The sequence below is a fragment of the Augochlora pura genome, chromosome 7, assembly GCF_028453695.1.
Source record: "Augochlora pura isolate Apur16 chromosome 7, APUR_v2.2.1, whole genome shotgun sequence".
NCBI classification, from domain to species: domain Eukaryota; kingdom Metazoa; phylum Arthropoda; class Insecta; order Hymenoptera; family Halictidae; genus Augochlora; species Augochlora pura.
In genome coordinates this window covers 37,739,894-37,765,359 of record NC_135778.1, presented here as the reverse complement: position 1 = coordinate 37,765,359, position 25,466 = coordinate 37,739,894, and the positions used below count along the sequence as shown (strand labels likewise).

Sequence of the window (25,466 nt, the reverse complement as noted above, 5' to 3'; positions counted from 1 at the left end):
GCTTGATCCTACGCTGAGAAGTTTCTTTGTTTCCGGCGCGGTCGTTTAGCCCGTGACCAAAGCGATATCGGATCCATCCGTCTTCATAACGATCTCGGTGAAATACTGCCGCGCATTCTCGCCACGGTCTTCTGGCGAAGCCTCCGAGATAAATTACCGTTCCGTTCGATTTTCATCGAATATGGAGAGAGGAGAGAAAGAGAGATATACAGGGTGTCTCATAATTATGGTATTTCCGGGAACTGAGGGGTTCTTGAGGTTATTTTGAGTAACTTTTTCCTTAGCAGAAATGTTATTCGCGGCTTTGTTTACGAGTTATAGACTAAGAAAATGCTAGCCAATGAGAGGCAAGCTTTACTGGCGCAGCCGAGCCAATAAGCGATCAGAGCCAAATTCCCTTGCTTGCCGCCTTGCGCCAGCCGAGCTCGCCTCTCATTGGCCGCCAGTTTATGTCAGGTTATGTTTTCGTTAATGACTCCTAAACAAAGCCGTAAATAACATTTTCACTGAGGGAAAAGTTACTTGAAATAACCTGAGAAACCCCTAATTTCCTGGAAGCACTATAATTTTGCGACGCCCTGTATAGACAGATAGAGAGAGAAAGAGAAAAATAGACAGAACAAATAAAATAAAAAAAATTGAAAAAGAAACAGAGCAAATGAAAAAGCAAGAGCTTAAAATTATTCAAAAAAAGCAGCGAAGACGCGGCGCGAAACTAATTTCGTAACGAGACCAAGTGGTAATTTTGCGCGCGATAGCGGGGTCAAGATGCGCTAGAAATTGTATCCGGATGAGAGGCGAAGGCGTCTTCGGCACCGAAGCAGGGTCGAGACGCTCTCGAGACTCTATCGGTATATCGTCCCGAGTGTGCTTGAAAAACGAGATCTAGCATGGGATAGGGTATTTATGAAAATATTAAAGTCGAGGTCAAGAATGCCGGACGACGATGGAGACGGCGAGTGGAAACGGTGAATCGAGATCGGGTCAAGAGAGCCTGTTCGACAAAGAAACGATTGATTAGGATCTTGCTCGGGCCGCGCGGCGCATCTGTTAACTTGCTCGGGGCCTGTCTATAGAGCAAGATTAGATTGAGGCTACGGAGGAGAGAAAACAAGTCTTCGCTTGTGAATTTGCGGTAGGCGAGTCCGGTGAAGACGTTATTAGTTGCCGCGATTTATTGAGGTTAATAATGGAATAATATGAAACCTAATAATAAAGCCCTAATATAGAAATTCGAAACCCCTAATATAGAATTAAAATCAATTTAAAATTCAAATATCTCTTTAACTAATAGTATTTTGATATTAATAGTTTACTGCTTTTTGTAAATTATATTAATCTTGATGACTCACTTCTTTTGTTAGATTCTCGTCACAGTATACATTGCGTCCGCCGTCTAACTGAGATAAGATCTATCAGAATAATTATTGACAAAATTTCCTTTAGGCGCCTCAGGCGACCACAAAGAGATAAGCTGGCTATAGGCGCCGTTAGTGTCACCAACGCAAAATTTCTCGGCGCCTGTAAGCGTCTATAGTTGTCTAACGGTTAAAATCATGACAAATAATTAGTATTAATATAGAGTAGTATTCTACTCTTCGAAAATTTCTTCACTCTCTCTCTCTTTCTCTCTATGTCTCGTGTTCTCTCGCTTTGTCCCTCTTTCTCTTTCCCTCTCCCCCTCTTACGTCCAATACCGAAGGTTACGTCAAGTTTACGTCGAACTCTGTACATTCAACCCCCATCCATAAAAGGCGCCTTCGACTGACCATTCTCGGCTAATAAGCGTCCCAGACCGGGCGACATTAACTGAAAAGTGTTTCGGGCGAGAGCCACTTTCGTGCCAAGTAATTTCTTCCCCGTCTGAATGAGGAAAATTGGGTGGCGACCGCGGGCAGGGGGGGAGGTGGGGATGTCTCGTAATCAGCAGGGGAACTGCGAACGAGCCGTGGCATTGTGGCGGCATTGTTTTCCCGTCGGCTCATTGTTTTCCAGCTTTGTTAATCGTTCCGGGGGCCCCGTCGCATCGGCGACCACGGTCGAATTGCACGGCCGAAAAACAATGCCTCTCCGCAATTACTCCTCCGTAGGCGAGACACACCCCCACGCCGCCACCCCCGTTGAAACGCGACTGGTGATTGCGAGAACACGGGCGTTGATGGAGTCGAAAACAGTCCTGGAGAGAATGCCGATCAAACTCGTTGAAACCCGCGGCGGTGGTTCCCTGGATAAATAAACAAAATGAACGGAAACAATTATTCGGCTACCTTTTTGGTTCTGCGCTGATTTCTTTCGACGGGCGCCATTTTTAGTTGCGCGGTTGTCAGTGGGGATGATACAAATAGATATTTTAAATAAACGTGAAATTGTTCATTGTTGTATAATAAATATATTATAAACACCTACAGACTTGGTCTACGCAGATCGAAAATTATCATTCGAGTCGGCGCTCGTAAAAGTTGTATTTTATTCGTATTATTCTTTTTATTTTACATCAACGAAACGGAATAAAATCAAACGGTGTATACTCGTCAAATAAAATGTTTACTCAAATTAAAATAGAAGCAGCAATTTCTCCGGCTCTTCGAATAAATGCGACGTTCCATGCGACACGGCTTAATGCATCTGGAAAATCATTCGAGAATAAACATAGAATGGAGGAAGAGCGGCGGTTGCGCCGGGACATTCAAGCCCGCATTAAATACAGTGTGCCGAACGCGGACAAAGCGAGGGAAGATAGTCCATTCCAGCGATTGAAGTGAACTCGGCTCCGAAACAGATGCTTTTGTCATGCGAAAAGAAAAGAAGACTAAAGAGGGAGAGAGAAAGAGAGGACGATGAATTCGCGGCCGCAAAAGTAGTGTACAAAGAGGCGCAGCCGTTTCCCGTTCTCGTTTCCCTCTTCGGTTTCTCATTTCTTCTGTCCCTGTTCGCTCGCGATCCTTGCACCGAGCTCACGATCCCAAGGATCGCGCAGGAAAACGCGCGTCTTATCGAGAGAAAGAGATGCTCGGGATCCGAGGAAAAACCCCACGGAATTATGCAACGTGTTTTATGCGTCCTGGTTTTGCCCGGCCGTCTTGGGAGCCACGTATCATTCCTCCTTCTTTCAGACCTCTGTCGCAAGGACTTATTCTCTCCGCTGGAAATGAGGATTTATGCCCGCGCAAAATTTATGGCGTGAAATGACTCTTGGCGTTTCTTCTTCCATTCCCGGCCTTGTTGTAGCGATCCGTTCAGGTTCAAGCTGAAATCACGGAAAACGCGTCCTCCGCCGAGAGATTAATTTTTGTTATTCGGAGAGCTCTGAAATTAATACTGCTTACATCAGCTAGAAAGATTTTACACGATCTTAGATCGGATGTTATTGTCATTCTGGTAATTGATTTGCTGGTTAATTGAACTTGGAGAGTCACATTATTTAGTATATTTTATATTCTTTATTCTATATTCTATACTATATGATTGTACTGATTATAATATAGTGTATACTATATACCATAGTATACTGATTATATACTGTACTATAAATATTTATAAATAATTAAATATAGTTATACTGTACTATATAAAATATAGTACATAAAATAATACAATACAATAAATTTCCGAATTTAAGAAATAAAAATAAACTCAGTCTCGTCGATCTTGTAAAACGCCACGCGATTCTATAGTTAACGAACTGCATTGTCCATCGACAAAATCCACTGCCGTTCGAAACGTTTTAATTCTGTTTTCTGTTGGTGTTTTTAGAACTTCGTCGTCCGGCAGTCGAGCCAGAGCGACACAATGGCTCTTTCCGTGAGACTGCCGCCAGGAAAGGGGCCGTACATCGAGCACTACCTGATCCAAGCTAACAAGGGGAAGCTGAGCTTGGAAACCAGTGAAAACAGGTTCGACAACATCCCCTCGCTGATCGCCCACTATTCTCAGTGCTGGTGAGTGGCCTCTTCATGCGTTCATCATCCTACTACGGGTAGAAATGAAATAAGTTGCCATCTCAAGGCCACTGGCTTTTACGATACCCCCTCTCTCCGCCGTCGGCTTCGGTTATCCTCGCTTTAAAGTCGATAACGCCCGGGGGTCGGCGGACACATCCGAATGATTCGAACACGGTCATGCAACTGAAACAATAGATCGATTCCATAAATGCGCGAGGAAATTGAATTCGATCGCAATTTTCCGCAGAATAATCGCCTGACAGTCGCATCTCAGTCGTCATTTCGCAGCTTCGATTTTATCCTCCTGTAAAACTTTAAAAAATTAGTCCAATTTATCAAATTCAACCGCGTTCGATTTATTAGAAAAGAAACAATCGAATAGCTATTGTTGAAATTTAGATCTCCCCACATTTAGAGATCTACGGTCAACTATTAGTCAATTCTTAAACACGGTATCGAGTCGATCGAGACAAAAGCGGATTGCGGATACCGTCAGGTGATCCCATCCAATTCTGTAGTTTATACAAGTGGTACGATTGACCTGTGGATTGTGGAATCAGAGGCGTTTGATCACCGCGAGAGCACCGAATCACAAGCAACGACGAGTTGATTTAGCCGTCGCCGGGGGAGATTCGGTTTTACCTCGTCGCGGCTGAAATTGCACACCGATCAAAACACGTCGCTCGAGGATTAGGCCGGGGGCGATCTCTCTCTCTCTCTCTCGCGCGCGCGCGTTGCATAATTTATCAAATCCTCGAGCGCGCGTGGAAGCGATCCGATCCGATCCCAAGCCGCGAACGAAACCTGCGACGGGTGAAAGTAGCCGCGCGATCGTATCCAGAGATTATTTGGGCGATCTAATAGAACCGCTGCAGAGCCACGATCGCGCCATTAAGCTCGGTTTTCGCATAATCGACGCGAATAGTAGATTAAGCGATGCATCGTTTTTCCTTTTAGCTGCTAGGTTTAATGCTAGGTTTACGAAGCGCGTCGATTTGACGCATTTTTCATTTTTAAACTGAAAAATTTGAAAATCGATCAGATTTGTCAAAATAGATTTTCTTCCACGCCTTCGAATTTCGAAATTTTAAACCTTGACATAACCTATCTCTGCGAATGCGTTAATTTGGCACATAATGCTACTATTTTTCTTAATACAGATAATATTTTACTCTTCGCCGAAGGACTTATAAAATACCGTATCATTTTAATATAGATATTTTAATATCGATACACGTGTATGAAAATCCTCCTTTAGAAATAATTAACTTATTCTACAAAATTTTTAATTGTTTTTAACATGCGTAGAATTGACGCGTGTCGTATAGATAGGTTATAAGAAATCTCAGTAAACCTAGTGTTAATGATTCACGTGAGCGTTCCGCCCGTTTTACCATGATGCTTTATCACTATACCGCGACGATCTGATAGCGCACTTCTGTTTCAAGCTGTTCCCCTTTTGTTATTAATATCGAAAGGCAACGACAATGGGTTGCACGCGATCGTTATGTAATTCACAATGGAGCATGCGAGGTACTACATAATACGTTTTCACAAGAGCAGAATGTCATCTTCGTTGAACACAGTTTACCATGGTAAAATGATAGGTTTCGCATTTTTTATTTAAACATTTTTGCGAACCACTTTTCCGTAGAAAATATAGTACATTTTTTAATAGGAGTGTACATTGCAGAGAAAATGGCTAATCGTCTAGATATTATTATTTTTGTTCACTGTTGTTTTGCCTAAATGTTTCGAGTTTCATTTATTTAAACATGCAGTTTGTTCATTTAATTTAACCTTATATATTTTATCTGCTGCTTAAACTACAATGAAGAAAACAATTTTATTTAACAAGAATTTGTCAGTGCGAGAAAAGATCGGTTTCTATGAAGTTTCTAACCTAAATTCCTCCTTGACGTAAGCGCGGTTATGCTATTTTAAAAACAATCCCCTGTCACTTTACACTTCTCTGAAATAGCGCGCAACAACAGTCATTCGGTAGTTCATTGTTTTCTTCGTTTATAAAAGTGATCGTTTCTCATAATTTTCATTAGAGCAGCGATGATACACTATTTAAAATTTCTATCCAAACAAATTATTTTTACCAAAAGAAACACCTTTACAATTTTTAGGTTAAAATTATTCTCCACGTTTAATCGCGATTGTTCTAGCAACATTTCAATGTTTCCTGTGCCTATTATAAAATTAATCAGATAAAACTAAGTGTGTAGATAAAATTGATGAAAATAGTGTTAAACTTTCTATTTCGTGGCTTTTGAAAATTAACACGCACGAATTGGTGAATTGGTAACGCTGAACGCTCTCGTCCAAGTTCTACCAACATTTCAATATCTCCTGTAACTATTATAAAATTAATTAGCTAAAACTAAGTGTGTAGAGAAGATCGATAAAAATAGCGTTAAACTTTCTATTTCGTGGCTTCTGAAAATAATAAATTAGTGACGAATTGGTGAATTAGTAACGCCGAACGCTCTCGTCAGAGTTGCTCCGCAATTGTATCGGGGAAAGAATATTATTAGTCTAAGAATAGTTTCCGCGTGTAGACAGGTTAATTCATGCTGATTTATTTGTTTTCCTTCGGCGAGCAGCGACGAATTGCCGGTCCAATTGACACTGCCAAGGGCGATGCGGGAGGCCAAGAATAGGCAGCAACTCTCCTCGCTGGCGCTTCTGGGTCAGGAGTTCTGGAGATACCCGATGGCGAACCCGAAACCACCGGAAAGCAGCAGCAGCAACACATCGAGCCTGAGCAGTTTTCGCGGGGGTAGGTTCGATAATAAAGACTACTATCGCAAATTGTTTCGCGACAATGGAGGCTTCCATTCAATTTTAACCCTTCGCACTCCTATGTCGAGTGTGACTCGACGTTAGTTTTTATCTCAGGAGCTCCATTGTCGAGTCCCACTCGACATTGTTTCATGCCCAAATAAATAGATGTCGTGCACACGTTACCGACGCTCTTACCGAACCGGTTTATTGGTTATTATTATTATTAAGCGTAAAAGATATCATACTCTTGAAATTTTTAAAATATGACAATAGTGTAACTAAAACCGGTGTTTAAGTGAATTTGTTTCATCCTTTATTTATTTAAATTGTCTTATTTTTTAATTAAAATAAATATAAAATAAAATACTTGAAAGCGTTGGGAACTGCTGGTAACGAAATTGAAATAAAATTCGGAGTGCATAGGGTTAACCTCCTCAGTGCTGACGAACGATGTAATGTTACTAATTTTGTATTGTTGATATGAAAAGAATGATTAGTACAGAAATATCTAATGGCAATTGTAATCATTTTCAGGTAACAATAACCATAGCAATAACAATAACAACAACAACAACATCCATACGCCGACGACCGAGAGCATAGTACTGAATCTGGCGCCGATATCATCACACGATACACGTGAGTGTGAATAATATGCACTTAACAGTAAAACAACCGAGCCTTAATTGCAACTAATATTGTTTTGAATTATCGTCTTTTAGATTTTCAAAGTTTTAAAAATCAAAGTGTTAGAACCATCCCATACTTTCTCATCCGCAACGAGTTAATTCTCCTTCGATTTCGCGCTTCAGTCCGCTCGTCGGAAACCCGACACAAAAATAAATCTTCGTTCTTCTTCGCAGGAAGCTCGTCACCGACGACAGTCGTCACGACGTCGACGTTCGCGTCGTCGTTGCCTCGTCAACCGCGTCCGACGCCTCCGAACACGTTGAACTTAACGACGTTCAACGAGCCGATGGACATAAAGAAGATATCGCCGACCGAAAAACTGACACAGAAATTGATCTCGCCGAACCTCGTGCAAAGCGTGCGATGCCCGTCGCCCGTGGTCCACAACGTGGAGAACAACGTGCTGAGCCCGGTGCAGGACGCGAAGCTGAACTTCGGCGCGAAGAGCGTCGCGGAGACATCCAAGTCGACGATAGTCGAGCTGTCTAGGACCAGATTCGCGTCGATGAACACCTCGACCACGAATTTCCATCACAACGTCTCCACGTTCAATAATCTGTCGTGCACGAACTCGCCGGTGCTGCCGGAGATCCGGAACATCATCGGCGAGAATCATGCGGTCGCGCAGAACGTGAAGACGCCGCCGCCACCGCCACCGAGATGGGCCAAGCCGGGGATGGCGCACACGCAGAACAACTTCACGGTCACCACCACGGTCACGTTCAATGTGAACCAAACGACCGACGTATGCAGTTCGCAGGTGATTGTGAACCACCAACCACTTATTAGAGACATTTAAATATCAAATTTAAATACCAAAAACTTACGCGAAACTGAACCTAAAAAATCGTGCTGTGAATATCTTATATAATATTTCTCTACACGTTTTCAACCCCTATACACAAAAATTGATACATCTACCTTAATTCCAAGATCCGAGTCTTCAATTTCAATAGACCATTTTCTATTTTTCGCAGCAGAACACGCCGTCGGACCCGAACACATCACTGCTGAGCCCGCAGAGCGCAACGTCGAACAAGTCCCTGACATCGAACTTCTCCATAAAGTCGCCACTATCACCAACCACCCCGGTGCTCTCGCCGTTATCGAAGCTAGTTCCGAACACCGGCGTGAAAACACCGAACGTTCTCTCGCCGACGACACCGTCTAGCACCAGCAAGTCGAAGCGAAGACGGGACCGCGAGGCGCGGAAGAACTCCCAGCACTACCAGGAGTCGGACATCTTGGAGTCCTACTACCGGAGTTCGCCGGGCGACAAGATCTCCGATTACGAGGACATCTGGAACACGACAGACCAGTCGAACCAGTCCACCTGGTCGCCGAACGACAAGCTAGTGAGGAACGACGGCGCGGCGAATCCCCAGGAACGGCTGAGGAACTCGAACGACCGGCTGATGGTCCAGGAGAGGCCGTCGAATCCGGCCGAGAGGACCTTCAACGACCGATTGACCACGAACGAATTGATCGTTAGAAACGACAGGATGATCCTGAGGAACGACAAGTCGATGGGCAACGAAAAGTTCAGCTACAAGGAGATGACCAGCCCGGAGTTCAGCAGCTTCAAGCCTGTACAGGAGATGAAGTCCGGCGAGCACGGGAACGGCTCGCTCGAGGAGACTGGAATGGGGAGGAGACCGGACCTGTTGTCTCGAGTTTGTGAGTACCTGATACTAGGATGAAACGGTTGTCAGGATTTTGTTAACCCTTTCGCGACGGGTGCCGTGTGTATACGGCAGTCGCTTGGTGTATCACAGCGGCTGACGCCGCTTATATAGTCATAATTATATTATTATTTTATTTATATTATTATTATATTATTATTTTATATATTGGTGGTGAAGTATGGTTCACTTGCACTTTCGCAAACGACGACAAAGTATGGTCAGTCGCACGAAGTTACGAAAGGTAGCGAAGAATGGAGCGCTGTTGCGAAAGGGTTAATTAGCTCTGAGAAGAGACAATCAAATGTTGCTACTTCGCTTGGAATTAATATTTAAGATAGATAGCAAAATTGATGGAAAGAGACCAAAGACAGTCGAAGCTATAATAGCTCTTCGCATCACACCTTTCAATTTATGATATATGTATACTTGTGTCGGTATTTATGTTGACACCTAAGGTTCTATTTTGTTGCCTGTATATTACGTGCTGTGTACATTATCGTCCTTCGTCGACAGGATCATATAGAAGGCTGAGTCGTTCCTTTAATCTTGCGGTCGACGCGATTGTTCGATAGTTATCATGGATACTATTTCATAGATATTATACTATAACATAAGTAGCAAAAAGTTTGGGTTACTCCAATTGCGATCGTTATAAAATAATATGTGTTATTTTCATGGAATCGTGTGAAATTTTATTCCGATTGTTAAATACTAGAGTGTACAAACTTTAATTTAAAGTGTTTCTCGTTTTTGATCCGACGAGAGCTGTTTTATAACATAGTCGACGTCGATTATAACACATAAAACTCGTCTTTGAAGATTATGGGTAACTCAGACTATTTATTATTAGTTTAGTGTGTGCGGACATGATCAGTAATGTGCTTCGTAATGTTCTATCGTCAATAGGCGTGATTAAATTATTTATCTGCAAGTGATATCGGTGTGTGATATCAAGCTATCCAATTGCACTTCATCAAATTAACTCCATATAATTGGTCTGTTTAGGCAGCGCGAATTCGTTGAACAGTCCAAACACCGTAACACCTCCCAGGAACAAGCTCGGGCTTATGCTAGCGAAGTCGGAAAGCAACAGTCCTCTGACGCCGGAATCGAAGCAGGGCAGCCCTTTCTACGCGGAGCCGGCCGACGCTATAGCGCAGAGTGCGGCGATTATACCGAGAAGGCGAGCCAGGAACAATCCGGCGACGAACAAGTATCGACACAGCGAACCGGGCTGGCTTCAGACACCGATCGGCGCTAACTCGAATCAGCTACATCCGATCGATTGGGAAGAGACCGAGGAGACGGAGGACAAAACGCCTCTGATATCGTCCTCCGTCGACAACCTGGCCAAGCGACTCGGTACCAAGGACGTGAAGAAAATCCCGAGAGCCAAACCTGTGCAACCACCAAAGATCAGAACCAAGGTGTTCAACGACACCTCGTGGGCCGTGGACTCCAGCTGGGAGTTTATTGGTTGGTTCCTTCACTTTAAATCCAACCATTTTGTCATTTAAACTTAACATAACCTTGTCATTTGTAAAATCATCTGCTATTTAATCTCATCCAAGCAGTTATTGTAGTTCCGACTGAGAATCTTTTGACACCTTTGCTAAATTGTCCAATCAATAACTATAAGCTGTAAAATACTTCTGCCTTTGTCTTCACATATTTTTGAAATATTCTATTCTTATAATTAAGAAATTGTAATGAAACCGATATTGATAGCAACAAAAACTAAATATTGATGTAACAAAAACTGATTATATTAAAATTATTGTTATAAAGTTCGCGAAACTTGCGACCAGAGGCGTCTCAAAGGCAGATTAGCTTATCGCCAATACTGTTTTTTAATTCATTCCGCGGAGGGGGCACTTGAATTGTTATACGTTTTTTTTTAAATTCATTCCGATAGATAATTTGTCCAATCTGAGTTTACTTTGACCTTTCGACAATCGTTAACGGTACATTTACACCGCGACAACGCCGTTATATGGACGCTTATCGGTTCTCGCCACTTTGAATTGCGAAGTAGCGGAGAGAAATATTTTAATTTTATTTAACGCGCGTTAAAATTGATTGATAGCTGGAATAACGTGATATACCGGTGAGATAAACGGTTGATTATCTTGTTTAGGGAACGAAGGGGAGGACTGCGATGCAGACTACGACTGTGATGCGGATTACGAGGGCGATAACGTTGCTAGAACCTTCCCGGACGAGGAGTGCGACAGGGACGTTGTTAGGAACACTTTGACCGTTCAGAGTATCATTCTCCAACGGTGAGTCGACGACGTTTCTCGTTTTGAAAGATCATTAGAATGATTTCGATACGGAGGGTGGTTTATGCTACTTATACACCTCCTGCGATTTCCAAAATATATATGTGAGCAAGAGATTTGTTAATGGAAAAGTCGCGTGGCATTCATACGTGCCACATTTTATTTTACTTAATATGTGTTAAGTAGAATACTATGCTTTTTATGTATATCTGAATATGGAAGGATAATAAGCCAGCTTTATTTTCGAACAATTTTTTATTATTATCTTTAAATTATTACATTAACTTTCATCTGCTCCATCTATTTTTTCTTCACAATTTACGCCACCGTTCCAATAAGGGGCCACAATTGGACGTTGTTTCATAATAGGTACTTTTACTTCAACAGAGTGCTAAATTGTCGCGATTGGCAGATAATCGCCGGCTGAAGTAGTTACTACTTGAACGGAACTTGCTATGCATCGGATATCACAAAGATTAAATGCGTTGAGTTGACAAAGATTAAAAACCTCTTGATAAAATAATAATGGTTGTTGACGGGAGCTCTAGCTTTTACAATATTCTCTGTTAAATCCAAGAGATAAGAGCATTGCGACGACTTTAAAAGTCACTGTATTTGAAATAATTATCTTATACGTTGTTGCTTGATACGGCAGGTACCCAGAGCTGTTGAAGCCACCAGACACGTCGGAGTCGCTGTACAGTGACAGAAACTCCTCGTATGATAACGTCGAGAAGAGGAACGAAAGGGAGGACCTCGCGGATTCTAGAAAGGAGCAAACCTACGACTCCTCTGAATGGGAAACGCCGCTGGAGACGGACGACAGCGACGTGGAGAGGATGAATAAGAGCAAGAGCATCAAAGAACGGCTGGACTCCCTCCTGTGTGAGTATCCTTTGAGATGATAATGCTAAGTAAACGCCGCGCGCTCGAATTTCCGGGCTAATTCCGTGGAAGACGGTGATTTTATTATTATTATTATAAAGTCGTCCATCCTTTGATACGCGCTAAAAACTGTCTTCTAAAATAATACATTTAAAGTGTATGCGATAAGCATAAAAGTAACGTGATATTTTTAAACTTGCAAAATGCTTTCAATAAGTAATATTATTTGGAAAATATAAATGGAAAAGACTTGGCCTTGTCGAATTTGTTTCATCAATTTCTGAGGCTATGAAGATAAACAGTTCTATACTAAACAATACATTCTTTAATATACATTTTTTAATTGTTTAGTTTTTCTGTATCTTAGCATTTCTATATTTGTTTTAAATTATTATCTTATATTCAATGTTACATTCTTGCTGTAAACATGGTGCCAATAGTTACAAACATATTATTTTCATCTTGCATCAAAGATGATGCAATGTTCGTCATAGTTGGGGTTAACAATTGGTAAACAGTTAGAAGTTTACAACGGAGATTTATAAACAATAAGGATCTATAAAAAGCTCTTGTTGTTATGTTTACTGTCACGTTCCAAAATTATTTTTAATAGATATAGCCAAAACTTAGATTTAAAAATTGCTAAAAGTGTAACTTTTGTGAGTTTAAGAATTTTGTTCTATGAAATGGAAACACTAAAAGCTACTGAAAATAAAATACTACATATAATAAAAAACTAGACACTAAAAATTATTTTAGACTTGCAGTTGAAATGGCTTCGAGTACAAAGGGTTAATAACCATAGCATTGTACATTAATAATGGTAAATAGTTAGTTATTGCTGTTCTCGGAAAGAAGCCTCGATTTATGAGAATTTCTCTTTCATCTCCCTCTTTAATAATCAAACAATACTTATTATCTCTATTACGAGCGCACAAAAGAGCAAAGGTAGACGAACATCACGCAGCACGTAATAACCGTCGAAGCCCCGATGACGCTTTAATTAATATATTGCACAACAGTTAGCTTATCCAATAAAGTTCACGGCCGATAACAAATGCAAATACACGAGCTAGAAGTCATTGTGTTCCACGTGTCGGACTCGTGTGGAAAACAACTTGACGCTTCTCTTACTAATTAATTCTCTGATAATAAATGCAACCAATACAACTATTCAAGAAAAACGATAATTTATATATATTTAACATAATTAAAATTGAAAAAACGACGCTTTATAGAAGAACGTTAGTTCCAACAGTCGAACAAATAAATAATTTATACATTTAAAAAGAAATACTGATTTTCTTAAAATATATAGTAGTGACAAAATCTGGTAACAATATTAATAATGAAAATAATAGTAATAATAATAATAATAATAATAATAAATCAAATTTTAACTAAAATCCGCGAAGAAAGAGAATCGATGGGGTAAGACCCTAACAAACCGCACGTGCTGCCCGATCAAAACATGCAAAACATATGCAATATGCAAAACAGCAATAGCCTAACGAAGTATACATTTGCATGAAGATCCGCAGTCTAGCCGCAATTAATGTCGATCGGTGTATCTGTGAAAATGGCTGGCCGATCCGAGGGTTGCGAGAGTTCATTAACAAAGCATACGACTGAATATTTGTCCGATCTTTCGAATTGTTCATCAATGGGAGCCCTCGTTCGGCCGATTCTCCGGTACACACAATCCTCGCATTGTTTACCGACAAGTGCGCTCTCGCGGTGTGTCCGGCAGCGTGTGATTCACTCGGGAACAACACAGCGCACAAGTGCATTGCCGCTCGGAGCGTATCGGCGACTTGCATCGGAGAAGGTCACGTCGAGCGATGCACGCGCCCAACAAACTCCCCCGTAATCGTATTCGGGAAGAAAGAATCGCTGCTGGCCGACACGAGCGCGTCAGACGAGAGTGCGAAATTAATGCGCCGCGATCTCGAAACGATGATTCGAATCGGATCGATTCCGACGGGATGACGATCGAACGTCCTCGTTCCCTGACGAAAAGAGACGGCGACGCAATAAAATACGGTCACGGTTTCGCTGCTCCGATTTTTACGATTACGCTACTCGTCATCCGTGGTATTACTCGAACGATTAGAGCCTAATCGCTGCTTACTCCCGTTTGCCGTTCACGGACCGGAACAAGCTCAGACGTATTAACAAATTATTAATCGCATGCAAAATATTCAATTCTACCTATCCGTGGTGTTCGTGAAAACTTAATAATGCTCTGATCAAGTACGCGTACGAAATTAAAAACGTATGTATATATATTTGAGATTCGTATTATGATGCAATGTTCTCAAATTTGTTGTAAAGACTGCACAAAAAGTGCATTTGATATTTGTATGGTATATAGGATATTTATACATTTACATCTATTCATTTTTCTGTTCCTTTTTTCTGATACCATTGCGTTAATTTAAATTATTATATCTCTCTCTATATATATTATATTGTTACAAATATTGTTCGAAAAGATCTTTTAAGAATATTAGAACAGAGGAATCCAATATGGCGTCACGAGAAGCTACTTCATTTTAGAGTTCCTCCAACCAGACCTGCAAATGAATTTTCAAACATTAACAAGCGTATTTCCCAAATGGTCAACAATTAATGCAGGGTATGAAGAAATTATTGCTGGAGTATTGCCGCCGTTATGTCAGTTTTCATCTTAGACCCACGGCGCATTATAAAACCCATGTAACGAAGGGACAGAACGTTGACCTGCGCCATCCTATCACGTGTTCGCCTCGTGACAGACCGTTGCCCCATGGAACATTCTCTCCGGAGCGCTTTTATTTGCCCTGCTACCTCCCTAGTAAAATCGTTCAATTCCTTTCCCCGACGCAAAATGAAATCGAAAACGACGCGACAACGTTACGACGACAGAAATGACAAAAGACTCGCAGCGGAACAATGTTACGTCTCGCTGCGAATGACGCGTGATCTGCACGACACGCGTCGCGGAAACGATTTTACGCTCGTACGCGTAGAACGGGATTTATCGGGCAGGATTCCGCCGGAGGATTCATTAGCGTACTACGCCGGCCCGATCGATTTCGATATCGTAACCTCGTTGCCGCGATTTTTCCGTCAAATTATCTGCTGAATGTGGCTCATCGGTATTATTAAGTTGCGAGGGTTACTTTCCGCGTGTTTTATGACGCTCGTTGCATGTCTTGTGATTTCTTTAGATCGACGAGCATTAGGCGAAACAACAAATTATTACGCGACGCATAAATGAAACTCGGATGATTTTTATTTTTCACTTCTGCAAATACGAGGAAACGAATTAATCTCTCCGCGATGCGTTAACCTTTTTCACTGTAAGCTATTTTAATCGTAAATCTAAAATAAAATTTCGTACGTATCTATAAAACAACTATTCGATATAAACGTTTAAAGAAAGAAATATACAGCACAATTAAGAAACGCGTCCGCACCAAATGGCCGAATATCCGCAACAGAACAGGCACACCCAACGGACTCGACAAAAGAAGATCACACAAACATAACCTGACAAAACACGATCGTACATTGATTCTTCAATTATGTTAATTTCTCGCAGTTTATATAAAAATTATCTTCGAACGTGATGGAACAATTTTAGTGGTACCTCGGAGTCACCGCTCGAGTGCAAAGGGTTAACAATTGCGAGAGATGATGCTCGGCAGAAAATTCGAACGGACACTAGACACGAGTCTAATATTAAATTCATCCCTCACGGCCCCGAAATCCACGGATCGAAACTTTAGGGATGATGGAAACACCTGGGGCAACAATGCACAACAGACACGGAGCTTGATATTCAAACGACGAACGCCTCGTAAACTATTCCAATTTGTTGGCAAAGCTGGCCATTACCGTTCGGTTTATAGCCTTGTTCCGACCGTCGTATTCATGACCGAAACCGTCGATCCGCGTGCGATGTCGAATATTCGTGAAAGTTGTAACGAGCCGGTCGAATAGTTTCTTTATGTTTGTAAATTGTATAAATTGCTGGGCTGCGGATTTTCTATGCTAAATAAAACAATCAATGGTTGAATAAATTTTATTAATCCTAATAAATTGATTAATCCTAGCGTAGGTAGGATAAGCAGAGCCTTTTTATTATTATAAAATAATAAAAAATTGGTGTGGAATTCATACCGATTCGCATATTCCATTTTGATTAAATAATTATATACCGTTGACCTGAGAATGTTAGTGACATCTAGTATACTCTCGAAGTCGTACATAACCTGGCGCGGAAAGAATTTAAGGGACACCCTAATATGTACTTACATTTTATACAAGCGTATAATATACCAGGCTTAACCCCGTACCGTACTTTAACGAGTTCGACTCGAGACGAAGATTTCTAACAATAAGCTATTAGGTATAAATGTTCGTCCGTTCTTTTAAGTAGCAATCTTAATAAAACCTTTCATTAGGTCTACCATAAAATTCTGTCTACTATTAAAAATAAAGAAAACAGTAAATTTTGTATGCACCCAATATTCATTGCATTATTATAATAATTTAATATAATCGTAACTTATACCTTGTCGCCAGTGTGACAGCTATTTCTGAATATCATTTTTTAGAAATATATGTCGCAAATAAAATGACATAACCTGATATAATTTTTCGGTAGACCTAATACTGTTCGCTGCACTTACAGTCTTTGAATCGTAAATGTTGTAAACGATAGACGTTCATTTAGATCGCATCGATGGAAGTCGGTAAAAATCCGCGTCTTAAATAGTCTCACGCGAGAGAACTAATCGGTAGCCAAGGTTATGTTATTCTCCCCGCGACGGTCTAGTGTTCCCCCGTGCACCGTTTTTCTTTTAATCTCACCGTGAGATACACGTTCCATAGGCTGTTCACGTGCCACAGCATATCAACGCCGACGGATATCTGTCAAGATACACAACAGCGTATTACAAATTGTCCCGTGTATCTCGCGCGGCGCGAACGACAATTATCGATGAACTCTTTATCTGAGCCATTCTCTTTCTCTTATCGTGAATTCTATTTTCTCTGTTGTCCTGGCGGCGGGAAAGTGAGTCGAGTAAAGAAATAGATGGGAGTTCAGAGGTCAGAAATATTTTCGGAAAATGGAATCAAGGTAGGCTGTTGATGGTTTGGAAATTCGTTTAACGATGAATTTTCAATGCAATTTATAACAAAAAGCAGAAAGTGGTTTTTTAATAATTGTAGACATAACGTTGTGTTGATAAGGTGAAAAGAATAGAGGATTGCGGATATTTATATAAATTAATTCGAGACTGAAATGAGAGGATAATCGAAGCGCGATTTTTTAACAGGGATTTTCTTTTCAATGTTAGGTTTAGGTTATGTCCGGTAAGAATATAAAAGCTACCAATAAATAATATCGAATATATGAACATATAACAACTATCTATTTGCTAATAAAATATCTGGTTCAATTATAATTATTACGATAAACTATGGAATAGATATACAAAAACTATCAAAAATCAGCGTTTACACTTTGACTTTCACGTCGCCCGTATATAATTAAAATATAAAATTTGAAACCCGGACATAGACTTAACAATTAACCCATCGAGAACAACGCAAAAGTTCCTTACTGTTTATTACTATTATATCTCCCTTTTCAATCTTTTTATTTTACATATCGCACTCTTCATTTGTCCTTTTATGGACGATTATAAAAACCACAATGCACGCGAGACTGTCGTTGCATTAATATCGTCCTGGAGGGTTCCGATTTACAGCGGAAACTATAGTAAAAATTATGGCCAGGTATTCCCCGGTTCACCTTTTCGGTAGATCCGTGAAAATTGGAGGTCGCCGTAAATCGGGGGATAAACGGTACCGCGTGCAGGTCAAAATCGGTCGAGGGTCGCCGGCGTCCAGACGTTGCGGCACCTACCAACCCCCCCACTCCATCCCCTGCCGTAAAATTACGAGCACGACCGTTTGGCATAAGCGAACACCTCCCGTACCGGCGGCCACTTATCGCAAGAGCGACAGAGAGACCTCGACGGAATCGTCTTCCCCGGTGGCTAACCTTTTTTACGACGGCGGCGACGATTCCTCAGTCTCCGCCAGTCCATCGTCGGTGCAGCCTCGCCGAGGTCCTCTGTTTCACCCGGCCCGTGCTCTCGCCCCGCGTCAGTCCGTGTTGTGATGAACCGCGCGAACCTTCCGCCGCGTTTGAAAGCGGAACCCGTAGAAACGGAGCATGTTGTATAACAGTGGTGCGCGCGTACGGATCGCTCGCGACGGGAACGTGTTCGTGAATCCCCGTGGATGATTCCGGTGACTTCATCGGCGAGCGATGAACAGCGGGAGAGAATAGCGTCGCGGGAATCGTACGATAACGCGCGGAATGCGGAAATCTAGTTGAATCTCGATAGAAGGAGCGCTTTGTTCTCTCTATTATTCGATCGAGAGAGCTTGCGGTGTCCGACACCCGCCAGGCATTCCGATCGCGTTTATCACGGGCGGGACTTACGATCCACGAAAGAAACAACAAAACGCCAAGGTCCGGTTACTTAAGCGCGGCAGACTGTCTGCGCAGAGGATCTCGCGCGATTCGATCGATAATTCTATCGTCGAACGGTATTCCAGAAAACGGCTTCGTTGAGCGACGAGCCTTCGATCTTAATTCGGAAGATGCGTGACAGCGATCGTTGCTGTATCTTCTTTTTAAATTCGCCGTGAGATCCCCGCGGCGACCGAGATAAAGCGATCGTCACCGGCGATGATTTAAACGTCGAATCTACCGAGAGAAAAGAGAGCTAGAAGACTGATTAAGGGGGAAGAAGAATTTGAGAGTCTCTGGAACTTGAAACTCCACCTGAAAGTTTCGAACAGTATTATAGTTGATAGCCGAGCGCGATTATATTTAAGAGATCGGAAATGGGGGGGCAAGTCGACGACGCCGAGTACGAGATGATTAATTGCTCAGTGGAGGTTCACAAGATGCGGCTGAGCTTCTCATCGAAGACGAGGGGCATCTTCCTCAAGATCGGAAGGTGGTTCCGGTACATTTATAGGAGGCTTCAGCACAGCGTTGCAATACTCAAATGTAAGCTACGCGACGAGTTCAAAATCCACGTGTTTCTATCATGCTCGATCGAAAAGCAAACGATTCTTTTTCAATCAACGATCTATTCGCGGAACGTTTCTTTACGCTATCGACTTCTCTTGACGAGTTATCGAACGAATCTCTCTTTCTCTCGATAAGGAATCCAAAGAAGACGCTAGAACAGATAACGCCCGTTTCCATTGTTCCCGTCGCGCTTCGTCTATTTTAGAATTCCACGCGCCAATAGTAGTTCGTTCTTGATAAGATAACACCGTGTGCACGGGCACGTTTGCGCATAGGCCAGGTTGAAAACTATCTGAATGGTGTTCCCGAAGCTTCATTGAGATCCTGAAATCTTCGTAAACAGAGAGACCACCTGAAGGAGATTAACATTTTAATCCTGCGTCTGAATGTTGTCCTAACTAACCGTTTATGTCTTTTCCAGCTCCGCCAAGGTTGCAAGCCCTTAAAAACCGAGACAACACCGGCACCGGGTCCACGATCAGGTCCTACGCCCTTCAGCTGGCTGCCGACAAGACCACCACCTTCTCGCAGAACATCGACAACTTCATCCAATGCACGAAGGAGGGCAAGGAAGCCAGCCCGCACGTGGTGATGAGGAACATGCGGCAGTTCATGTCCGGGATGAAGAACTACCTGGTGAAGCACGGCGAGAGGGAGTTCGAGAAGGAGGTGGAGAAGGAGAGGGTGAAGCTGAAGCCGAACGAGTTCCTTAACCTGGACGCGATCCTGGAGGGAGTGATGATGGGCCTCGTGGTGCGACCGCTCCGCGAACACGTCTACAGACTGTTCGTCGAGCATTACGCGACCACCGGGTCCCTGCAGACCCTAGCCGAGAGCATACAGCACGCCCAGGGGAAACACGTGCAGGATCTCGGCGTTCGAGTTAGTAGCCATTTGAACAAAACGATTATCGGGGACCCTGTTTTGTTAGAGACTCCATTGACTGCACCCTAATCAGAAGCGCGTTCTATACGGGGGTTGTTTCCATGGGGTGGGTATCGGATCGATTCCCGGGAGACGGCTTCAATGGGAATTGTTTGGTTATCGCGTCTGTTCTTTGGCAATAAAGATTCATTGTTTAACCGTCTCTTCAAGATTATTTGCGCTCAGAAGTTTGCGGTAGAAGAGATATCTTTCCGTTATCTGCGGTCAGCTCTCCTTTATCTTCCTCGAAACCTCGAACACGCCTGTTAATTTCACTTTCTGAAATTATTTCGGGATTTCAAGTATCGAGTCTTCCGATACATCCTACGCGGATATCGCGAATCGAGTCTCCCCGCATGACGAAATATTTCTCAATTACAGCCAAAGATCATACCGCCATCGGACCCGAGTCTCGAGCGGATTCTCAAGTATATAGACAGACTTCAGAAAGCGGATTCGCCCCTGGACAAACTGGAGAACTTGCTCGCGGCCATTTCCGCGATCTTCAATTCCGTAAGTATTCTTGGAATTGTTCGTGATTAGATTAACGCCTCGCGCTGTACAAAACAAACGAAAGTCGGGGCGAAGATTTCGTGCTAAATGAGAATATTATTCGTTGCCTCGTAAACGAAATAAAATTGAATTATTGCGGTGTTAAAATATAGAGGTGAATGTAAATGAAAAGACACGCGAGGAATAAAAATCGTATCGTTCTATTAGGGAATTATTAACCCTTTGCACTCGAAGCCATTTTAACTATAATTCATATATCATTTCCATTTTACATGACAAAATGTACTTTACTCGCACGAAATTGAATCTTGTAACTCGTGCAACAACAGTCATAGTTTTAATAATTTTTGAAATCCAATCTTTCATAATATAAAAATCGAGTCACTACTCGAGTGCAAAGGGTTAAGATCGAAAGAGCTTGATAATTGGAGCAATGTTTTTTTATATAATTTTTTATAAATTACCAGGTGAAACATGCAAACTCTGGGAGGCATGTGACGCTAGGAGCAGACGACCTTCTACCTCTTCTCGTATGGGTCCTCGTCCGCGGCAAAGTCGTGGACGCCGAAGTGGAAGCGGAGTATATGTGGGGTCTCCTTCACCCTTCACTTCTCACCGGCGAAGGAGGCTATTATCTGACGACGCTGTCCAGCGCAGTGCACGTGTTGAAGACGTTCAAGTCTAGTCAGGGAACCATGTCCACGTTAAACGTTAGTTAACGATGATCTCTATCGTATTTCTATGCGAGACATTTTTTAGGACTTTTTTAAAACATTTTTAGGACATTTTTAGAGCATTTTTAGGACATTTTTAGAACATTTTAGGACATTTTTAAGACATTTTTAGGACATTTCTAAGACATTTTTAGGACATTGTTAAACAGTCATTGCTCAACACGTTGACGCCGGCGTGGATCACCGGTTCGTTACACGTGTCCGTCCTGCGAGGCGGCGCGTATTCGCTTGTATTCCATAAAATAGGTTTATGTTATTTTATCTCAACATTGTAAATAAAACATTCGATAATAAAAGCCGAAAAACTCAGTATTATGAACTTAACATAATTATTTAATATGTTTAAATTCCGGGCGCCGCCTCGCAGAGAGGCGCCGACGTCAACGTGTTCAAGTAAATCTATGATTTTACCATATACATATGTTATACTTTATTGTATATTATACTTTTTACTGTATATTATATTGTACCTTTTTTACTGTGTTTATAAAGTAGAGCGACAAACGCACGAGGCGGCTTGAAACTTAATTTAACCCGACCAAAAGAGTCGTGTGTACCTGAACGAAATGTATAAAATTTGTTCGATGTAGTTCGATGAAATTTCCGAAAGAAATAAGAAATGAAATTGTTATTTAGTAAAAATATTAACCCTTTACACTCGAGCGGTGACTCCGAGGCGCCACTAAAATTTGTTCTATCGCGTCTCAAGAGAATTTTTATACGAACAATGTTCGGATGTAGAAGATTGTTACTAAATGTTAATTTGTAGATCGTTAATAGTAAAACTACTGGTACGAGGGATAAGAATCAATTTCGTATGCACAAAAGTGCACGGAAAAATTACGTCCGCTAGTGTCATTCTATTTGCGACATATATTTCTCAAAAATGATATTCATAAATCGGGCATAAGTTACGATTATATCAAATTATTATAACAACACGATAAATATTAGCATAGGTATTAACAGATAGAATGTTCCGGTAGACCAAATACTATGAGCTAGAAATTTGATTTCAGACGAATAGTTAAAATAGCTTCGGGCGCAAAGGGTTAAGAGAACAGTACTTTTTCAAGATATATCGTTGTTCGGCACTAGCAGTCGTTTTACATGTTGTCGTTACTTTGTTCAGGGCTGTGGAACACCGGATTGTTCATCCGTACTACGAATCTTAGTGCCAGATGAACTACACGGATCCCTGAACACTAGAACCCTGCCTGTGCGGCCCAACATGAACACCAGAGAGATCTGTCGCATCCTCGCCCATAAGATAAGATGTACCAATCCCCAAGACTACGGATTGTTCAAGTTGGTCCAAGGAGAAGGTAAATATTCGAGCGACGAAGCGTTTATTAAACTAAAGAGCATTTCACATAAAAATACAATAAAAATATCTCCAACTTTTGTTAATATTCGTTTACACATATTTGATAACTAGACCGCAGATTTTATTTCTTTACGACAAAAATGAGTACCTGTAATTCGAAAAGGTAATTTGATAGTAAGATTATAAATATTGATGTATGAATAAATTATCTGCGACCTAGTAATAAGTGTTCGATGCGTAATTATATAATTATTAACATCATATTGTTCTGTTACAGAAACTTTACTCGGTGACCACGAGTGTCCCCAAGAGCTCTCTCACTGCCTTTTCGCGTACAAGCGAATCGACGCCAAGATTGCCTGGCCAAGAACCAGTTCTTAATGTGTCTCATAATAAGAAACCATTTCTTAGGGTAAACCATGTCAGTTTTTTGTTCCTGTATCATCTCTCTGAAATTTTTCTAACGGGACTCGCATGATCGCGGACGGCTTCGTTAACCTCTGTAGATAATTTCTTACGTACGAGTTTTGCAAAAGTAAAAAGAAAAAAAAGAGAAAACGAAAGAATTTTTAGCAATCGTTCTAATAACAATCTTCAAGCACAAATTCGTGTGATTCAATCTCATACATCGAACACTGCCAAGTTGTAGACAACTATCGAACGAGAAACGAGACAAATTCCCGAGGCAACTTTCGTACTTAAAAAGTGGCCAAAGCATTAAGCGAAGAGCAATTTGAACCCTTGTATTCAGTATCGTTAAGAGTGATGCGTAATCAGTGTCACAGGATCATTATTCTATTTATCATCGTTTGGTCGTTTTTCATTTCGGTCGTGTATTCTACGTTTCGATAGGCTTCGCCGAGCGCCGGCGAAGCACGCGGAACATTTCTCGCGAAAAGAAAAGAAAAAGAAAAAAGATTCAATCCGGCTAAAAGGGATCAATTATCGAGCCAAAATAGCAGAGCACAGTCGGCCCATTAACATTCAGTCGGATTTAATTTACTACCGAGCAGGTGCTAGAACGGTCGTCGGCTCGGCTGAATGGAACTCGCGTCGTGCAATCGGTTCCGTTTATCGGCGGCTGAAACAATTTCGAAGCCTGTTCCCCCTCCCCGTTGCGATCGGTATAAGGAAAAATCGTATATTACTCAGTATTCAATATTTCGTGGAACTCTGACGAGACGCTGTTGATCCGATTCGGTGAGGCAGTATGAAATCGAGGATGTCACGACTCTGCCGAATCTTTGATAAAGCCGAGTTTAATCGGGAGAATCGTGGACGTCCTCGAAGCCAACTATGCAAAAGAACATAGTACATTTTCTACAGGATAAGCAACTGGAATGGAGTACCCGATCGTCTCCAAGAATACATGATTCTACGACGAATTGTCATTTTACCATTCTCTCTCTCTGTTCTCTTCATTTCCAATTAGTCGCAATTGTATCGGTAGACAAACGATGAACTTCTCGACACAATCTTTTAGACACTCGCTTCTAAAAAGGGCGATAGAAAAATTCCTTCGAATAAAGTAGTTAGAAATTCATTTTGAAAGACAGCGAGAATACGTTCAGGTGATCCCTTCCAGACAGCTCAAACCTAAGGAAGCATAATCGAGTATAATTGGTAGGAGACTCCTTGATACAAATTAAATTAGACTCGGAGCACGAAAGACTAGTTTAGACTCTATTTTAAGTACTTTGTACGAGACGTGGCGGGTTACTGAATAAGCAATCTGTACTTTTTAAGGCGAGCGTCGCATATTTATTGGAAGTTGTACACATATTTTAATATTTGTCAAAACATTTCCTTGCGCGCGTATCGCTTCGTCCTCGTCCCTCCCCTCCCCTTACACACGAACACACACACACACACCCTCTCTCCGTTCCCGGGAGTTTGCCAGGCTGATTTGGTACCGAATATTTTAAAGGCTGTGCAATATCGTCGGACGAGCGCGAAACTGTTTTGTTTGACAAACAAAAGAGCGAGCAACAATGATACTTTTTTTCGGATAAGGTGATATTAGGAGAAAAGCAATCGATGAACAAAAAAAAAAAAGAAAAAAGGATCGAGAGAAAGGGAGGAACGAAATATTTTCCTATTGATGAAACGCATACGAATCAGCCTTGCATGTCACATTGTCACGAAACGATGTTGTAACCCTTCGATACATTTACGTGTAATAATGATATTAGCGATCCATGAATGTACATTTCTTCTTGTCGTACCTAATTTATTACGAAAGCGATTTTTAATATCCCTGTATATCGTAATTTTACCACGTTCTCCTCGCCCTCGCCCCTCCCTCCCCCCAATCTCTGTCCCGCATTAAACGTGCTTTCAATCCTTCCCTCTTGATTACAATTTAACTGTAAACGTTAAATGCTTCTAATATGCTAGTCAAGCCGATACAAATCAGGAGTTTGTAAAAGGAATTTGTAAAAGTTTATTAAGTGTAACAGATCGTGATAGTTTTTATTTCTTGAAAAAAAGTATATAATTAATTATCATTACTCTTTCACCATTATTATTATTATATTATTATTATTATTATTATTATTACTATTGTAACTTGTAACACTATGCT

General features: G+C 41.5%; 1 protein-coding gene across 11 annotated transcripts in view; it reads left to right on the top strand.

Moving 5' to 3' along the window:
- Spri (Src homology 2 domain-containing protein sprint) overlaps window positions 1-25,466 on the top strand; it is a 268,054-nt gene extending 242,588 nt beyond the window's left edge. For 8 of the 11 annotated variants that reach the window (XM_078187237.1, XM_078187241.1, XM_078187239.1 and 5 more), the window contains 13 exons: window positions 3,754-3,938; window positions 6,554-6,729; window positions 7,269-7,373; window positions 7,598-8,184; window positions 8,402-9,101; window positions 10,115-10,585; window positions 11,247-11,391; window positions 12,047-12,276; window positions 19,806-20,266; window positions 20,690-20,821; window positions 21,289-21,531; window positions 22,688-22,880; window positions 23,160-25,451. In XM_078187237.1, the coding sequence (XP_078043363.1) occupies window positions 3,754-3,938; window positions 6,554-6,729; window positions 7,269-7,373; window positions 7,598-8,184; window positions 8,402-9,101; window positions 10,115-10,585; window positions 11,247-11,391; window positions 12,047-12,276; window positions 19,806-20,266; window positions 20,690-20,821; window positions 21,289-21,531; window positions 22,688-22,880; window positions 23,160-23,263 (3,732 nt within the window). In that variant the 3' untranslated portion in view covers window positions 23,264-25,451. Of the gene's footprint in view, window positions 1-3,753; window positions 3,939-6,553; window positions 6,730-7,268; window positions 7,374-7,597; window positions 8,185-8,401; window positions 9,102-10,114; window positions 10,586-11,246; window positions 11,392-12,046; window positions 12,277-19,805; window positions 20,267-20,689; window positions 20,822-21,288; window positions 21,532-22,687; window positions 22,881-23,159 lie in introns of all 11 variants that reach the window. The other 3 variants (XM_078187231.1, XM_078187232.1, XM_078187233.1) reach the window with 2 other exon arrangements.